Raw genomic sequence first — 20072 nt, forward strand, 5'->3', positions numbered from 1 at the left:
AGGCTGATGCAAACCCATCTGGGGTGACGCAGAGGGCCAGCGTGAGGCAGAGAGAGGCTGACACAATCCAGAGAGAGGCTGACGCTGGGGTTTTTGGGGCAAATTGGTGCTGAGTAGCTGCCGGAAGGATTATCTGGGGTTTAAGTTGGGGGATTTGTCAGAAACTGAGAGGTATTACTGCTAAGGAAATTCTCTATTGGGTAGGCCAGTTTCGGCACCCAGATTGTGCTCTAATATTGCTTAATAAGGAAACCCTCAGATAGCTGCACCGGTTTTCCCACATTGGGTTTTTCAGGGGACATTAGTCCAAAAATAATGGTGTCATATGGTGTGTTTGTTTATGTTTCTTTTAGTTGCTGGTCTGTAAGTGTTTATTTTCAATATTTACATTCTAAATAACTTGTTAAGGAAAATAACAAGTAGGTAGGAATAAATTAGATAAAGTGCATGGAGGGTTTCTAACTAAGTAAACTTAGAAACTTCAACACTGGATACCTCCCTAGTTAAGAGGGAGTGTTGAAATTTGTAGCTATGGTCTGTGTTCATAATGTTGATTTGTAGTTGTAAAATATGAAATGTAAAGTATATTTGTAAAAGAAAATTATATGAAGCATGTTCTTCATGTTTGTAAGAGAAAGGAAGTTATTTATTTGATTACTCTTTAAGAGGGAAAAATGAAAATATAAATTTGCATTTTGCCTCCACGATGACCAAGTCGGCTCTCCCAGGGTCAAGTCGGCTTGCCCAAGAAACACGTCTTTTTGCATGGACGAACAACTCGGATGATCTGGTCTGAAGTAGAAGTGTGATATTTCTGAGGTAGAGGGGCAAGACCATGACGCAGATTTGTGAGGTAGAGGGCTGAGACCCTGAGGCGTATTCCTGAGGTAAAGGGCTGAGACCCAGAGGTATATGTCAGAGAAAAGGGGGCCAAGAATCCTCTGGTTGATTCTCTGTTAAATGAGGCTGATTTCTGTGTCATAGTGCAAATTTTGTAGCAGACTTGGAGGACGTTTTGTGACCTTGTTGTAGAGCTTCTGTGGACAGAATTGTGGAGGGCTGATTTTGTCTTTGGTGGATGATCATCATGCTGGTTAGTTGGCTTCTATGTTGCATGAGTTTCTGGAACGTAGGAACGTTGGGAACTTGGGTAAGGGTTTCCAGAATGGCTAGAGGTTTCCCCAAAATTTACAGGAAACGACTAGTCAGGAGCGGTAATATTATATAATAAAAAAAATTAAAATTAAAAAAAATTAAAATTTTAAAATTTAAAATATTTTTTTAATTATATAATTTACATAATAATCAAAATTAATATTGATTCAGAATACTCAAATATTAAAATCGATTTAAATATATATATAATAAATATATAATCTCTCTTATATATACATATATTCTCTAGGTGTCTTTCTCCGTGAGGCAGTCTCTCCCTTTTATATATATAAAATGTCAAGTTCATTATCAGTTCTCTAACATGTTTCTCTAGTTATTTGTACGAGGAAACACAACTCTAATGTTTAAGCATTGACTGCAATATACAATATGCACACACATTATCAGTTCTCTGACATGTTTCTCTAGTTATTCTTACGAGAAAGAACAACTCTAATGTTTAAGCATTAACTACCACATACAATATGCGCACACTCATTATCAGTTCTCTGACGTGTTTCTCTAGTTATTCTTATGAGAAAAAACAACTCTAATGTTTAAGCATTGACTGCCACATACAATATGCACACACAATCTTCTGTGATATATATACATAAACAACAAAAGAAATACTCATCAGCTTGACATTCCAGATATCGCCCTTACGTCAAGGTGCCACATGCTTCCTTAACCCATCAAGAGATTGCTCCAGTTTCTCAATTAAGGATATCGGTGTTAAAGATGTCTTTGGTTTTTCTTCCTGCGAAGGTTTCAACATAGGCTCATGTTTTGTGGGCAGTTCAGTATATTTCTCTACAGGCTTTGTGTTCCCCAACCGTAGAGAATGCTGGAACTCCAAAGAAAACAGTCTTCAAAGCTCCCGGAACTTTCCCAAGCTCCCATTGAAGCTCCCGCTGAAAAGGTAATGTTCCCATACAGTTCCAAAGCTCCCGGGAGCACGGGAACCATTGGAACGGGTTTCCCACCTCTCGGGAACGGTCGCCGTGTAACAAAGGTTGACTTTGATGTATCTCTTGTTGCATTGATTCTCTAAGTAAAAAGTTGGCTGGGTTTTTCCAGTTGTGGGTTTTCCCAGGGTAATTTCTTGTGTTCTTTTGTGGCTGTCCATTTATGATCCTACTGTATCAAATGCTATTCTGTGTAATTATTGAATGATGTAATGTTAACAAGAATGTGAAACAATAAAAAATAATTATCAGTTTGAAAGACAACTTTAAAAATCAACACCCCTCTGTTTTGATTATGCCATATTATTCTGGTTGTAATAACTAGTCCGTTTTGATCTATTTTTGTTTTAGGTGGACATCAATACAAGTTCAATTTTATTTTTGTCATAGCAACATGCTTTACTTGATCGTTTCTTACAGAGATCCATTGATTGTAGAAATTATGTTTTCTTCCTAGCAGAAAGTACAGCTAGTTATTTGTACAGTTCTATAAGAGGGAAGGAAACTCATGAAGTTTTAGCTCAAGGAACTATTCCTTAGTGTACAAATCTTGTTACATTCATATATTGAAAAAATTAATTGCCCGTGCTCTGGACTGACTAGAGAGGTTGTTAAAACCTTTCCAGTAAGTCTTGCCAACAAGCTTTTAATTTTAAATTGGGACTTAATGAGTGTGTTTCATATTTTCATGGTCAAGAGAATTTATATCCGTAAATATCAATTCTCAGCTTTAGCTTATGTTAAGAACGTTTTTTTGGTTGCTATTTGTTTTTGACATTTTTGGGTTATGGAAAAAACAATCGACCCTTACTGGCATCATATTAGTCTGACATTATGTGTATAGCAATTTTTTATTTAAGTTGAAAGCACCAAAAACTGTTTCATGTGAAATTTTCTGATTTTACATGAAATTTTTTGACTCAATAGTATTGTAACTGAATCCTACACTTTCACTCAAAAATTTGCTTTCCTTTAGTAATGTTTCTGTTTGGTTTGCTTTATTATAATTTCTCTTGATGCTAATTTTGCAAACTCTTTCTTCTATAATGTAAAACAGAGATGTAGGCCTCATGGCCATTTCCTTGCAATTAGTTTTTTAGTTAGCTTCTTTTATATGTGGTAAAAATGGGTTAAATTATTTTAGTTACACTATGTAGCATAATGGAGCTGGTAGATGCTGCTGCGCCAGAACCTCTCCTAGTGCCTATACGTGAAACAGTTTTGCAAATTGAAGGAGTTAAGGTACAAATTTCATCCATGATTTTTGTGGAATTTGTGTTACTGTTTTTACATAGTTATGCTTGTTTTAGACTAGTGCTTCATTTTCTTATATTGATATGAAAAAGGCTACTGTTAATTGATTTCTTTAGAGATGTCGCGCAAGCGAAGCAGTAGCAGCAGGACACCAATTCCTAGCAAAACATTGGGAGTGATGCAACTATTCAACCCACCCTCTAGCAGGCAAAAACAAGATATTTTTAGTAGGTCATGAAAAACCCTATGTTGGGACAGGTGTGTTATACACCTTGCAGTTCTACTGTGGAACAAACAATTATTACTGAGTAGTAGTAGGGAATAAATGCAAAGCAGTGGAAAGAAATAAATCTAGAGCAATTACAGTGAATAAATGCTCACTAGTGGCAGGGAATAAATGCAGAGCACTAGCAGGCAATGAATGTTAAGAAGCAGCTGCTGGCTAGTGACTTGGTAGCGGTTTTAGAATCTAAAATTTGAAAACCGTAAATTGTTTATGGTTTTGTTATGGTGAATAGGGTTGGAGGAAAACAATGTGTAACTTTTTGTGATGTTGTTGAAGCTGCTCTTGAATCCTTATGCTACTATTGGAAACTCTTGCTGAGAGCAGAGAGACTCTATACTCTAACCATTTAGTTGCTGAGTAATACATTTGAGTGTGGTTTAGGGTGTGGGTTTTCTCTCCTAGAAGGTTTTCTCTAGGAGATCATGTTTTAAAGGTTTGTTGTTCATTTCTCATGTTTGTAACTATAATGTTTGAAGTTTCTGAACATTCTCCTCTCACAGATTATTGTAGGAAGCATATTTCACAGCTCTGCCTTTAGCTGGTGTTAGAGCTTGATTACGTTGGATCTAAGGTGCCACGGACCAGGTTTTTGATCCAATCTTGGTTTGAGTGGGAGCCTGCATAGAAGGAAATCTTGTTGAAAGGGAATAAATGTAGAGCACTATAAGGCAATGGATGCTGAGCAACAGAAGTTCTCTAGGTCCTTGGTAGTGTTTTTAGAATGTAAAATTGGAAAACCATTGTTTATGGTTTTGCTATCTGAAATAGGGTTGGAGGAAAACAATGTGTAACTTTTTAACTTATTGTTATGCTGTTGAAACTTCTCTAGAATCCTTATTCTACTACTGAACACTCTTGTTGAGAGCAGAGAGACTCTATATTGTAACCATTTAGTTGCTGAGTAATACATTAAGGTATGCTTTAGAGTGTGGGTTTCTTTCTCCTAGAAAGTTTTCCCAAGGAGTTCATGTTGTTAATGGTTTGTTTTTTTATTTCTTTTGTTTGCAACTGTTATGGTTTTAGTTTCTGAACATTTTTGTCTCATAGATGAATGTAGGAAGTGTATTTCACACCTCTGCTTCCTTTTATTTGGTATTAGAGCTTGATTATGTTAAAGCTTTTGTAGCATTGGAAGGTCTTCTACATTTGCTTGGTGTCTTACCATGTAGAAGATAGTTGATTGCATTTTTAAGTGCTTCCGTGGTGGATTAAGTGATCTTATGACTTCTTTCCTAAGGTTAACTTAGGAAAAGTTCAATAATTAATCTAGTTAATTATTGTGGACTATTAGGACAAAGTTCTAAGGATAAATAACAAAATCTTTTAAGTGACTTATCTATAATCTCAACCGTTGATCTCAAGTGAGGCTTAGGATTTAATCTTAGCCATTGATCATTTAGGAGATTAGAGTTAGGGATTTTTTCTTTATGAAATGATAAAATAAGCCTAAGGGAGAGGTGAAGACACATACAATTGTGGAGGAAGCAATTTTCTCTAGAACCAGAGGCTGAACTAGACTAAAATGAAGTGACGAGAAATGTAGTAGGGAATTTTAAGAGAAATTCAAGGACGTCGAGTTCAAGAAAGAGGGAGGTCAAATTATTGAAGAATAGGGCTGAATTATGGAGGGGGCCGAATTATTCAGGGAGGCCTATTTCTCTAGTGGATAGTGTAATTTTTGTGTTGCATCGAGAGGTATTCCCGCATGCCAAGAGACCTCCTAAGTCAGCCTAGAAGATTTATGAAAATAAAAATAAAAATTCAATTTTAATTGGGCTTCATGTAGGCTCAAAATAGGCAAGTCGGCCACACAAATGAAGGGACTTGTCCCTTGGGGTAAACGTGCCTATTCGACTTGTATATATATACAATGTGACATCTTTATTTTGGTCACTCATGATCATCATCTCTTTTCTATAGTATCCACATGTGGGAGCAGATAGAGGACAAATTTGAGTGAAGTTTGGACTTGGATTTTTGGCACAAATTTCTAGACAGTTTGGAATTGTAAACCTTGCTGAAGAATAATTTCTCCTCGAAGAAAAGTTGTTGGGTTTTTTCCCAAGTTTGGGTTACCCAAGGTAAATTTGTTGTCTTTATTGTGCATGGTTATCTCTTTATAATCTTACCGTTTTCATTGCATTACTGTTGAAGTCTTCTGTGTATAATTGCCCAATAATGTCAATGGCATAAGATAAATTGTATGAAGATTATTAGGTAGTAATTATTAGATCAGAAGATTGGTTTCTATTATGCATATTGTAGAAAAATTCAGTAGGGCATCAAAGCTTTGTTGAGAGAGCAGCCACTAAAGACAAGTGAGATGTGACTTCACTTGTGCAAAGAAGATCAAGCCTAAAGGAGCCGCAGTTGTCCAACAAAAGAGAGGAAGGTCAAGTTCTAGAAGTTTGTTTTGTGTGGTAATTGGTTTAAGGATCAGCCTTGAGGAAGTCTTGCTTGAAGAGGCCGCAGTGAGGAAGAAGGATGGCTGAACTACTTAAAATCTATGTTGAGGCTAGATAGACCTAGCCACAGCCAAAGAGAAGTCTGTTTGAATAGCCACAGATGGCCTTAGGGGTTGTGAGGCTTGTTTGGGCAGCAATAACCATAGTTTGGGAAGCCAAAATGCCTCAGGAACAAGACATAACAGGATGAGGCTTGCCAGGCCTAGAAGAAAGTTGAATAGGTCAGGTCAAGGAGGATTTAAGGCTGACCAATGGTTGTTGTAGCAGGTTGAGAAGACAACAAGCTAATGGGCGCTGAGCATTGAGGCCTAAAACATGTTGATTTAGTACAGGTGGCTAAGGGAAAATCCTACCTGTGAGCAGCAAGTTGACAATGATCAAAGAAGCTGATAGCTTGTGTAGTTAAGACTTATGAAATCATTCACAATGGTATTCATAAAATTTCTAATGCTCAACTACTTGAAAGAGATCAATGGTCTAACTCTAGTCCAGGGAATGATCTAAAGATTGGTGCCACATCATTTGTTCTTGTGAAATGACCTGAGGTGAGAGAAATGCAACAAAGTTTGATTGATCTTCCTTATGCTACGATTGCTTTTCTGAAAACTGAGAGGGTAGTTTGATTGAAACTTATTCAGTTTCGAGATTATGCTTTTGACAATCTATAGTATGGATGATGACATATTTTCAAGCATGACACGAGATGTAAAACAAATTTGAAGTTGTTGGGCACAAGCACGAACCTAGATTTGACATGGAGTCAAATACTTGTTTATTGTCCATGTTAAATGTGGTTAACTTGTCCACCAAGGTTATCTTGAAATTGTACAAGAAGGGTAGACTTGGCATTGATGCTAGCTTGTTGTTAAGCCTTTTGTGTGGTTAGATAGCTCGATGAATAGCTTGCTCCTTAGGATGAAGAAACTCTAGCCCTTACAGATCATGTAAGAAAGGGAAACAACATGCATTAGCAGCTGATGTTGAGAACGAGGATGAGTATCCACCTTAGAAGAAGACAAAGCAATCCAAGCTTGATGAGATTGCAGATGGACTTCAATGATTTTTGCAAGGAGGCAAGGATCAAGGAGTGGACAATTTCCTACAACTCTCAGTTGTTTAATCAAAAGATAGGTAATTCATATTTTTCTCCCTTGATTAGTATTATTATTTTTATTGCTTGGCATAAACTCAATAAGAGTGATTGGTGTTCGAGAGGGAGAAATTATACAGACATCCAAGATCGTGCCAAATGACCTAAAGAGCTTCAAGTTTTGATGAAGCAGATAGTCAGGCAGAATGTAAGGAGTAGCCTTCCAAGAGGATGTCATGATTTGAGATTGTTAAGATGCTTAGAGACAAAGGGTCTCTAGGAGCAATATGTCTTCTTTGAGAAGACTATGTCAAATAGCAGGACTTGCTTACATGATAGAGGGAACTACAACAATAGAATGACTTTCTTACATGACTGAGGGAGCAACATTGGTAGGAGGATTTGCTTTCGTGATAGAGGGAGCAACTAGGACTACGACATGAAGAACTACTTCACTATCAGAGGGAGTTGGTCTTAGAAATTGAAATGAAGGATTCTGGCTAGATACGCTATTTCATGGTATTGGAGAGATCAAATGAGATCTTCGTTGTTCAGATTTTGAGACGATTCGTACGATGGACTGCAAGTCCATGACTACAACTATGGTTTCCAATCTGAAGAAGCCGAGTGATTCCACTTTAGATTCAGATTTGGTGGATACCATGATGAATAGATAATTGATTAGATCCTTGATGTACCTGGCTAACACCAAGATTGATATTTTCTTTCCAGTGAATGACTTGAGCCAAAATATGGTTGAGTTGAGGCATGTACATTGGGTTGGAGCGAAGTATGTGTTGAGGTACTTGCGTAGTACAATTGGATATGGCTTGAGATAGGTGGTGAAGTGAAGCTGTAGGCGTACAAAATTCATATTGGGCTTAGAGTGCAGAGGACAAAAAGAGCACTTCAAAGTGTTGCTTCAGCTTGGGGAAAGCTATGATATCTTGGTGTAGTAGGAAGCAGACTTCTGTGGTGCTCAATATAGTAGAGGTAGAGTATATCATCGCTGCTAGTGTTGCAAATTGTGAAGCAGTATGACTTTGGAAGCTTCTTGCAAGACTCTTTGATAAGGTCACTTCATTCGAGACATGGTGGGAGTAGTAGTGGAACTCCAGTACATATCCACAGATGAGTAGATTACAGACATTCTCACCAAGCCTTTGTCTAGAGTGAAGTTTGTATACTTTAGAGACGAGCTTGGAGTAATGCAGAATGTCTCTTTCGTTGAGAGGGAGTGTTGATGTCTTTGTAGAATTAGGGTAGACCATCTCTAGAAGCCATAAAGGACTTTGGCTATGTCATAAAGGACTTTGGCCAGAGGTGAATTGCCTCGAGAAATTACAGGATTTGATAGATCTTCTCCCAAGAAGCTAGGACTTGGGTAGGAGGACTTTGACTAGAGGAGATAGATGTAGCTCATGTATGAAGCCATAAAGGACTTTGGTTGAGGGGGAATGGTCCAATGATAGATTCTCTCCTAAGAAGCCAGAAGGACTTGGCTAGGTCATAGGGGACTTTGACTAGAGGATATTAATACATTTACTTGAGAAGCCATAAAGGACTTTGGCCAAAGGTAAAGTCCTTGGATACTCACATTGCCCACTCTCAGTTGGAGTGATTTATAAACATGCATCAACATAGCAGGCTCATGAACTTTCCCTATGAAGAAGAAATTTCAGCTAAGGGGAAATTTGTTGCAGCCAAGAAGAATATGTCCCTCGCTAAGAGGGCGTGTCGATTTTTGTGTACCATCAGGAGGTATTCCCGCATGTGAAGAGGCCTCCTTAGTTGACCTAGAAGATTTATGAAAATAAAAATAGAAATACAATTTTTATTGGGCTTCATGTAGGCTCAAAATGGACAAGTCGATCCAGCTCATGAAGGGACATGTCCCTTGGGATAAATGCACCCATTCGACTTGTATATATATGCAATGTGACATCTTCATTTTGATCACTCATGATCATCATCTCTCTTTTGTAGTAGCCACATGTGGGAGTAGATAGAGGACGAATTTGGTTGAAGTTTAGACTCGGATTTTTGGCAGATACTTCTAGACAATTTGGAATTATAACCCTTGTTGAAGAATTTCTCCTAGAAGTAAAGTTGCTAGGTTTTATCCTAAGTTTGGGTTTCCCAGGGTAAATTTGTTGTCTTTATTGCTCATGGTTGTCTCTTTACGATCTTACTGTTTTCATTTCTTTACTGTTGAAATCTTCTATGTATAATTTCTCAACAATATTAGTGGCATGAGATAAATTGTATGAAGATTATTAGGTAGTAATAATTATTGTTATTATTGTATTACTATTAGTTAGCCTCTTGTCTTTGTTTCTTTTGCTGCATTATAATCGTTCCTTCCATGACCTCCTAATGAGGGTTGTCGGTACATCATGAAGGTTTCCAAGGCTCTCGCAAGAGATGGAAGCATTAGACGAATAAATCAAAGTCTGTGACAAGAGGATTCTCCTAGGATCAATGATTTGTGTTTCAGAAGAAAATAAATTGTTTTGACATCGTGCCTGAAATCTATGCAAGCTAGTTCTAGTTATTAGAGTTTTGTTGAGTTCGCACGTGCAAGCATACTAAGTTTTTGGGTAGACTGAGCTTTTGGGCAGATTGAGTTCTGGGCAGGAGGTCGAATCTTTGGGCAGACGAAGGAGGTTGAAATTTGGCCACAGTTGATTTAGACTATTTGTGCAAAGTTTGACCTAGGTTTGGTTATTGGTGAGTTTGATTTTATTTGATTGGAAAGATCAGATTATATCTCTTCTTGAATTGAATAATTTCTCTAAGAAAAAGGTTGCTGGGTTTTTCCTCAGAAGAGGGTTTTTCCCAAGGTAAAATTTGTGTCTCGTGTCTCTTCATGATCCTATTGTCTTTATTGTTTTACTGTTGATGATTTTCTATGTATAATTGCTTAATGATGAATGTGACACAAGACAAATTATTGAAGGAAATCATTGAAAGTAATTATCAATCTAGGAAATCATGAAAAATCAATATGGAGAAGGTGAGGACGATTTGCTGGTGAGACAAGTTAATTCTCCAAGGCCAATTTTCTTTAGGCAGTTCAATTTCTATAGGCTAAATTCTTTGAGGCTGTAGTGGCCAATCTAGGGTGCTAGATTAGACTAGATTTAATATCAACCAAGGTAGGTAAACTTAGAGGCACGTGTCTAAAGTCTATAGACCTAAAAGGATCTCATCTACCTAACTAAGTGTTTACTGTGACAGGCTACAACACTCCTTTACAGGAGATTGCAATATGCTTCCTCTCACACTTTAGCACTCAGATCATCTAATTTAATTAACTGTTCTAAAGAAACAGCGTGTTACTAGTCTGAGTTTTCAACCCTCTTACAAGGATATCATTCACAAAAGCTCTTTCCAGCTAAGACACTAAACATTCATGAAAACCAAAAACTCTTTTAAGCACATTAAAACTCAGATGCATGAAAACAGAGTCCATAGAGATACTTCGAAATTCAATGGTCGACCAAATCTTTTACAAAATATTGTTCAATAATCTAGCAATCGAATTCTCAAACTATCACCATGAATAATACTTGCAAGAACTTCTAATCGAATCAATAAACTCATAGGCAAGAAAATAACATTAAATGCTATTCAACACTATTCAGATTCGAAAACTCTATGGAAATGAAAATAAAAGTATACCAATCTCCACGTAGGGCCCGTCCACGCTTCAATGGCACACTTAGGAAACTTCAAGTGATGAAAACGTTAACGCATAAGCACTGTAATGGTAAAACGATGCCGTAATTAAGTTCTGGAAATCAAATCACATGCAAGCGCAATGTTCTGGAAACAATACACAAGAACAACAACGTTCTGGACAATACAATATGCAGTCCTTTTATCTGCTTGTCTCCTATCCTCGTTCACTAACTTTTCCTTCTAGTCTATAATCGGATGTACATAGATTATCATGAAGATGTTTCTGCTTTTACAAGAAAGGTGATTTTTTCTTTTCTAATCTTAACTGATTTCCAAAGCAAAACAAAATCAGTTTAGGCAACTCTGGCTTTTTGCTGCTTTTGTGACCAAAAAGGCTGGGTTTGACCAGCATTGACCATGTATCCAGGAGCTTTAGATTCGTTGTTGAATAGATCTTTCACCATGTATGTACATTCGAGATCATGTTCCTATCCTTTGTTTTGATTTTCCTGCCATGCCACGTGTCACATCATAAACCATTTACAGGAAGTCATGACATCCTGTAATTTTGTTGAAAATTTCTAATTTTTAACATAAAAATTCACAAATTAAATTTAATGTAAAATAACAACTATAATGCTTTGATTAATCAATTTCAATGGACTATGAGGGGTTTATGGGAGAAAAAGATAGACAAATGATGGATTTCTAGAAGAAAAGGATGGCAATGAAATGGTACCAACAAAGGCTAATTTTCCTAGTGGGGCCAAGCTCCCAGGTCCCCAACAATTGTATTTTTCTATATATCCTCTGTGGGTCTAACCAACAATTTTCACGAGAAATTTAATGATGGGAAATTGTGTTGGGTGTAAATTTGTTGTTGTGGTGTGATTTATCATTTCATTTTATTTCCACTGCATTTTTAAGTTAATATACCAATGAATTTAGTTTTTGGAAAATTCAGAAATATTTGAGATAAATATTTTCTGAGGTTTTAATAAGTTGTTGAAGTAAAATAAATAAGATATGGTATGAGAAAAATTAACATGGTTTCGTAGGAATAGAAAATTTAACTCGATTTGCTAACATGGTGTTGACCTCTACTGGTCAACTACCCATGTAGTACATCCCCCTTTTTGCCAAAAAAAGGGGCAGCACCTGATCAGCATGTCCGTGCCATCCTGCCATCATCAGCAACTTGATCTTTTTGATTGTAAACCCAGTCTGCATGTATTGATTGTAAATAATCTTAGCAGACATGAGTCATGTATGTAATTTGCCTAGGTGGACCTAATTTTCTGATGATAATCTACGTCCCGGAAGGTTTTTCGTCTCACCGATCCACGGATCAGCAGAGTTTTCCTTCAAACCTGACCCCAAAGCCGGGATTGATTTTGTCATTGGAATTTTAGGAGAATCCTAGTGTGTTGATCTGCTAGATTATAGTTGTGTCGCAGAACTGGGTGATTTGTGAGGGTCTATGTTAAAGGGGTTTTCTCCCTTAAGATGTAAATTGTAAAAGTCATGATGTAATGTGTCCTGAGGGTTGAAAAATGTTTTAAATCCCCTCATGAGTCCTAGGTCCTAGGTCCTAGGTGATGTTTCCGAAGGCTTAGTTCGATGATCCATTTTAAAATGAATTAAAAAATTAAAAAATGAATAAAAATAATAAAATAATAAAATAAGTAAAAATTAAAAAATGAAATATAAAGCAAAAACCCTAACTAATAAAGTAATAATATTTTAAGTGAATAAATCGACGGATGAGATCAAGAGATGTCTTGATCCTCATCAACGGTCGAGATCATTTCTACATGGATCACTCAAACTAGCCGTTGGAGGCATTTCCTTTAAGTAGGGTGCTAGGGGTCATTTCAGATCATCTGATCTGTGAGTCTGTACTGAAAAAGCTCTCTTGTAATCTGATTTTCTGGTTAATAAAAGAAGACTTTGGGGTCCAAATCGTGCTGGTGTTACTCTCTGGAATTGCTGTGAGATCTTTAATTTTCTGCATATTTCAGTTTTCAGCCATTAATCATAGCTTGTTTTTAGAGTATTGTGAGCACAGGTATCTTGTTCACTTGCTAGGGTTTGAGTGTTTCTAGGGTTTCTGAAATAATGGCAGGTATCTCCATTATTTCCTGAGATCTAGCAGCATTCTCTCTCTCTTTGCTGATGGTTGCTTGAGATGTGCAGGAAAACCTTTTAGTAGAGAATATTGGTGGGCGTTTGGGGAAGTTCTAGGCTGAACCAGCCGACTCCCACCGGCTTTTCTTTGTAGAGCCCAGCTGATTTTGGGCCCTGGGTTAATCATTTAAAGTTTATTTCCTGTTTTGCATGAGAGACTTTCTTTCTGTTCACAGCAAAGTTCAAATTTCTGTTTCTTTGAAATATTTCTGTGCTTACTGCTAAATCTGGCTGCTAAGGGGCTAAATTTGTACATTAATCAGCTGTTTTGGGGTTTTGCTCATATAGGTTTAATTAGGGTTTTCAGTGATCTTTCCCTTCTCAGGTTGTCATGAACCTGTGAGAGCTTGCAGTTCAGCTGCGTGGCTTTTTGCCAACAAAGAGAGGTAGCATCTGCGTATCTCTATTCAGCACGAAAGCTTCAAGATCTCAGGTATTTGCAAATCATCCGCCGGGCCAGGTAAAAATCCTAAACAATTTCTTCGACCTCCACTAAGAACAGGGGTATCTCTGAGTGAAATGATCTATTCATTGAGATTTTCTCAGTCCACATTTCCCAGAACTTACACATAATGACAGCTAAATCAAATTTTTTTTACTGTCGGGATCACATTTTAGTTTTGCAAATCTGAATTTAAAGCGTATCATTCTTCTATTGCTTGCATAAGATTTCTTTTGTATGAGCCAGAGACGCAGGTGTTCATCAGTTCGTAACAAAGCCGTGGGGTTGGGTGTTCATTCTGCAAAGTATGCGTAACATTTTATCTGCTCAGCGTGAATGAAAACTGAGCATCCGTCTAGGGTTATGTTATCATCGGTATTTGACAAATCGGTTTTCATTTTGCATCCATCGATTTGCTCATTGTCCTGGATCACATTCGGTGCTCCATCTTCGCATTATCTGTGGTTTCGGCTTCAAAAAATCGAATCAAATCTGCTGATCTATGGATACAAATACACACATTAAAACACTGTTACGGCTTATGTGAACTCATATTGGGTTATCAACCTCAAATTCATCCACGCAGATTGCCGCTGCCATCCTATATACACCCAACATTCGAAGATTTGTTTAAATTTTGTTGACAAGCCTGCAATCGTTATTGAAACCCCTTTGTAACGGAATCGTGTTCTGGTCGAAGCTGTTTTGAATGTGTTCAGCGCAGGCAATGTTGGATTGCTCAGGTATTGATCCGTAAGAAACTGCGTTCGAGCTGATCCTTTTTTCTCCTGTGCCTGCCAAAGAAATCTTTCACGCCTTCGGTCATTGTGCTTCACGCCGTGCCAGGTTATGCATGGTCTATTTTCGATTTCCTTTTGATGGTTTCCGATTTGATATGTATCCGTGGCTGGCCTCTTGAGTCTATTTGGATTAGATACATGCGTTTTCCATTGTAAATGCGTTGGTTTAGCATAGGCGTAGGTAATAAAATCGATTTTTTTTGGTTACGTTTTTTTTTAGTTCTAGTTTCATTTTATTACATATAAATTCCTAAAAAAATCAAGTGAAAAATGCGTTTACGTTTAGACTTTGTTTTTTTAGATTTATGTTAGACCTGTAGAGTTTAGAGTTAGGTTATCTTTTAGCTTTTAGATTTTAATTATTTTAAATTTTAGTTTTAAACTTTAATATTTAGTTTTTTTAGATTTTCATTATTTTAGATATTAGTTAGATTTTAAAGTTTAGTTTTAGATTTTTTCTTTTTTAGGATTTTCATAATATAAAAAAAATAAAATATATATATAAAAAATATTTTCAAAGGGTTTTTTTTTTTAGTTTTAGATTAAATGATTTTAGATTTTTGTTTTTTTTAGATTTGTATTTTTTTAGCTTTAATTTAGACTTTTTATAGTTTTGTGTTATATTTAAAATAGATTAATACTTAGTTTTTAGATTTAATTTAGGACTTTGTTAGGATTTATTTTGTTTAGATTTTAAAATAGTTTTTTTTTAAATTTTGTTATAAAAAAATAAAAAAAAAATGTTTTTGTTATTTTTTTTAATTTTAATTTAATTTTTTTTTTTTTTAGTCTAGTTTAGTTTTTTTTAGATTTTTATTTTTAGATTTATTTTATATAAAAAAAAATAATAAATAAATAAATAAATAAATAAAAAAAATAAAAAAAAAAAAAAAAAATAAAAATTTAAAAATAAAAATTTTGTGTGAAATTATTTTTGCCAGTCTCAGGAACTTTCACGTTATATGTTTTATGCTGAGATGCTAAATTTTCAAGTCGAGATGCGAAGTTGATATCTGGTTAATGGTTTATGATTCGTGGTGGTTTAAAGCATTCATCTTTTTAAATTTTCAATTGCTGGATATCATTTTTGTCATTCTAAGAGCATTGTGATTTAGCTGATTCTAGCTGATGATAGATGATCGCTGTTCATGGTCCATGTTTTTATATCATTTAACAAGTAATCGTCTTATCCGCAATCTCTTAAGGCACTGGTCTGCTCAATTAATTAAATCTTTTTAGTGCTTATCTTAATCGTGTCTCGTGTCTCCCAACCAACTGGTCGACAGTTGGCCTCATCATCTCACAGGGACTACCCCCCTTAGCCGCGGGAGACAGGCTTAAACAGAGGGATCGGGGATCAGAGTGACAGCCCCCGGTCTGAGCGTTGTCGTGTCAATTCACGCGACAACACATGGCATCATCAAGTCTAAGATATGAAGACAAGTTGGACGGCTTTGTAAACTTCAGCCCATGGAAGGAGCAAATCGCCCTTGTCTTAGTGTTGAATGGTTTGTGGGAAATTGCAAGCCAAGTAATTCAAGTTTCCTCAGGATGCTACCCAAGTGGTTGAACATAAAGAAGAAGGATTCAACCTATTAGATGAGGTCGGCCTTGACTAAGCTATACTAGAGTGACAACCAAAATAGTAAGACGGTGCTAAGAGAAGAGCTGAATAGCATCACGATGAATAGATTTGAGACTATGGCCTCATACTTCATTAGGATTCAGTATGTTGATTTCAACTGTTGGGGAGGAGGTGGCTAAGGTAGGTATTGTCAAAGTAGCACTGAAAGGGTGTACCAAGCATTGGGATACATTTGAGATATATATCCTAGCCATATATAAACTTCTTGATTTTGTCAGGGTTTTTAGGATGATTTCACCCAAAAGGAGATTTGGGAGGAATCTATAACTGGTGGACAATGCAAGGGTGGAGATGAGGAGAACCTAGCTCTTGTTGGGCAAGCAAGAAAGGGAAATGGTAGAGGCAAACAAAACTAGAGTGGAGGATTATCTTCACAAGGGAAGGAAGACATGAGCAAAGTCAAGTGCTTTGCATGTCACAAGTTCGGTCATTATGTCAGACAATGTCAATATAAGAAAAAGGCAAGGGAAAGACAACAATAGTCGCGTCTGTAGAGATGGATGAGTTGGATGACATTCCAGAAGGAATTTGCTCTAGTATAATGTATTTTTGGCACCATTACAAGAGGTATTAGCCTGTGGACAGTGGAGCATCTTGTCACACGATAAGATCTCGTGATATCTTCACCAGTATGGCCAAGGATCATAGAGATCTACATGTTGAGCCTGGTGACAACACCAGGTATTCATTAAATGGCATTGGTAGCATATAGTTCCAGTTACGTAGGTTGGAGAAAAATTTACTCTCATTTTCGGCCATGGAGGACAGAGTACTTAAGGTTAGTTTCACGAGAGGTGAGGTAGTTGTCAGGCTTCAAGAGGTTGATCCTAGTGTGAGGTGAGTCATAGGTAGTAGGGAGAATAATTTGTATATTTTGAGAGGACGACCATTGAAGGCCCTAGTACATAACAATGATTGCCAGAGTGATATTTGGTAGATGAGTATGGGACATCTACACTATATGGTTGTACCACTTTTTACGGGAGATAGTCATTGGTTTTTTGGATTTTATGTAATGTCCCAAATGGAGAAAATTTGGAACAAACCCTTCAAATCAAATTATCAAGCACTTAACAAGAAATTGCCATGAAAAACCCAAACACCAGAAATTTGACTGAAGCGATAAACCCACAAATTGCATAAAAATCTCATTAAAGATCACGAGTAACAATGAGAAATGCAACAACCAAAATCCAACTTTATTATATATTGATATGTGTTAATACAATAGCTGGGAGTGACCCTCCGGTCTCCAAACTGAAACATAAAAACAATCACTACACCTGTGGATTTTGAATGAATCCACCAAGGGGCGATGGGTGCTCACCCAATCTCTCTGAATCACCCAAGGGTTTTCATCTTGGGGTTACCAACGGAATAGAGAACTGCGTTCTCTCATAGAAGGAGCAATACACAATCCAAGATATCTCCAAATGACCTTCTCGTCCTCTTTTATAGATCTCATGGATAGATCTCCAAGCTTCTAGAGGCATCTTGTTTTACTATTTTATTATTATTCTAGAAGCTCCTTCATTGACTTTATCAAGTGCCCTTCTAATTTAATTTTATTTCACTTAAGTCACTTTTGGCCCTTTTTCTCCCATTAATTACTTTTCCTTAATTAAATGACTAATTAAAGTAAATTTTAACTAAGGAAAATGGCAAATCGCACACCATACTCTCTTTGGCCACTGGAAGTCTCTTCTCAACATCCTATCCTATAGATCTTCTCGTTTCGGTTCCAACGAGCTATTACATTGAGATGTTCCATCAATTAATCTCATCGGATTGCCACCCCAAGCATAATTAATTAAGTTATGCCCAATAATAACGCTGATTTTGAAAGTTGTCGGAATGTGACGGAACGAAAGACAAACTATGTAGATGATGGAATAAGCCAAGCGAATGCTATCAAATTCCATAAAAAACTCCTCGAAACTCCATCAAGACCTTGGATGACGTAAACCTGCTCCACTAACCTGGCCATCCCTTGCTTTGGAAATCCACCCTAGCTATACTATGAAAAAGAATAAAAATGGGGACATGACAGTCCTCTTGCCCCAAGATTTCTTGCCCTCAAGCAATCCAAACTGTGGACCAATTTGGTGGCTTGACGCAACTGAGACCCAATGCTTGGATCCCATACGAACCACTGGGTGATGCTCTGCTCCTGTGTCAACCCATCATGAACGAACCCCTCAATGCCCAAATCCCAGACCAATCTCTGACTGAACCTGTCATCAACGAATCCTCCTAGATCCGAATGCCACCAAGAACAACTATCAAGGCTCCATGGCTCTTGCTTTGCTATAACTCCAACTAGGAATGCTGCTCCATCCACCGTGTACCAACTCATCACATCTCTCCAATCCAAGCCTTGGCATAAACCAAGGTCAATCTCATCATACTGATGCTGTGCTGAAATACTGATGAGTGGCCAGCCTACACCCTATTGCCAACTGGAGCATGTAATATCCCTCACCTCTAAGGGCTTCTGCAGTACACTGCTCTTGACTAAAAATGATACTCCATTAATAGGATATCAACTCATGATCTCCCGCCAATCTAATGTATGGACACATGTGCAAGGAATACGTTTGGTATGCTGACATTGGTCCATGCTCAACTCGTGATGCTCTACTCGGTCAATCAAAACATGTCCCAAAAATCCTGCCTTTCTCCCTCTAATGGGAAAAGGTGGGCTAAGTTGCAAATTGCGTTGCAAGCCTTGTCTAAGTTGCAAATTGGAGAGGGTTGCTACCTAAAAATGTTGCAACTTTGCTGCTTGCCAGCTCATCTGTTTGCACCCCATCAATGGGTGAACCTAAAGATGGATGCACTGCCATCTCCCTCCTCTGATGGGAAGCTCCATGCTCCTCCAACCCACCAATCTCCTACAAAACTGTTTTGTCATACTCATACTCCAACACCTCTTGAAGACATATGTCTGCAAACACTGCCACCCTACTAGCTGTTTGTACATTTGTCTGCTTATCATCAATGGCTGGGCCCAAAGGTGTCTGCTTATCCTCCATCATGGGCTCAACATGAGCCACTGGCTAACTCTCCAACACTGGCCCATCTCACACACTGTGTGTCATCTGTCTCATGCTCCTCTATGTGCTCTCTATGTTGAATCATCAGTCACTCATCTGCTCCCGGATCTCCTTCCCTCATGGAAACAATCAGCTGCTCGCCATACTCCTCTACCACACATGGATGCACATCTGGGCTACTCTGATCAACTCTACATGACTGCTCGTGCTCCTCAGAGGTATCATTGTATGAACCCATGGACTCGTCCAAAGAAGAATCCTCACCTTGAAAGTCGGAAGGAATCTCCTCTTGCTCTACCTCTGTCATCTCCTTAGTGTCACTCAAGCATGAGTGGTCAGGTCCCCAAGGTTCCTTGTAGATGAAGCAAAGTCCCTTCCTCCTCAGCTCATTCCTATTGCATGATCCCCCAAACTTGGGTAGCTCCTCCCTGGTCAACTGTCTCCTGAACAACCCAATGTTCTTCTCAACCAACCTTTTGGCTAGCTCATACATAGTAGGTGAGACCAACTGCGCTCTGCTCCAAACAAACAACAATCAAGACCACAACTCCCGACAAATGGCATCATGGCCTCTCATACATGATGACAAGATGGACTGCATGTGCGCTATGATTGTGTCAGGATGATGTTTCCCAATGTTGAAGAAGCATTGGAACATCTGATGGATTTAGCCATCACACTCCAGGATTTCATATATTCTGACCAGGGCCATGATTCCTAAAATCTCAAGCTTCTTCCCAAAGGTAGAGCCTACACTGTTGTCCAAGTCCTAGAAAGTCTCTATTATCAATCCGAAAACCTATGTTGCCAGGAAACGTGGGTGCGAGGACAGGGACGGGGATGGGGACGACATTTTTGGAAACAGGGTGCGTGGGTTCGTCGGGTAATATAATAATATTAAATTTTAATAATTAAATTTTATAAATTATAAATTTATAATTAATAATATATATGAAATTTGAATTTGTATATTTTTTCAACTTTAAACAAGAAAACTTTAATGATAATCATTTAAACATGCACATCATTGAACGTTCAAC

General features: G+C 37.6%; 1 protein-coding gene across 3 annotated transcripts in view; it reads left to right on the forward strand.

Moving 5' to 3' along the window:
* Window positions 1-20072, forward strand: part of LOC149201967 (metal tolerance protein 2-like) — a 479526-nt gene that overhangs the window by 263075 nt on the left and 196379 nt on the right. For all 3 annotated transcript variants that reach the window (XM_089403043.1, XM_089403042.1, XM_089403044.1), the window contains one exon: window positions 3281-3365. In XM_089403043.1, the coding sequence (XP_089259169.1) occupies window positions 3281-3365 (85 nt within the window). The remainder of the gene's footprint in view (window positions 1-3280; window positions 3366-20072) is intronic.

The sequence above is a fragment of the Pinus tabuliformis genome, chromosome 2_1, assembly GCF_031772625.1.
Source record: "Pinus tabuliformis cultivar Carrire ecotype Pingquan chromosome 2_1, CPIR1, whole genome shotgun sequence".
NCBI classification, from domain to species: Eukaryota; Viridiplantae; Streptophyta; class Pinopsida; order Pinales; family Pinaceae; genus Pinus; species Pinus tabuliformis.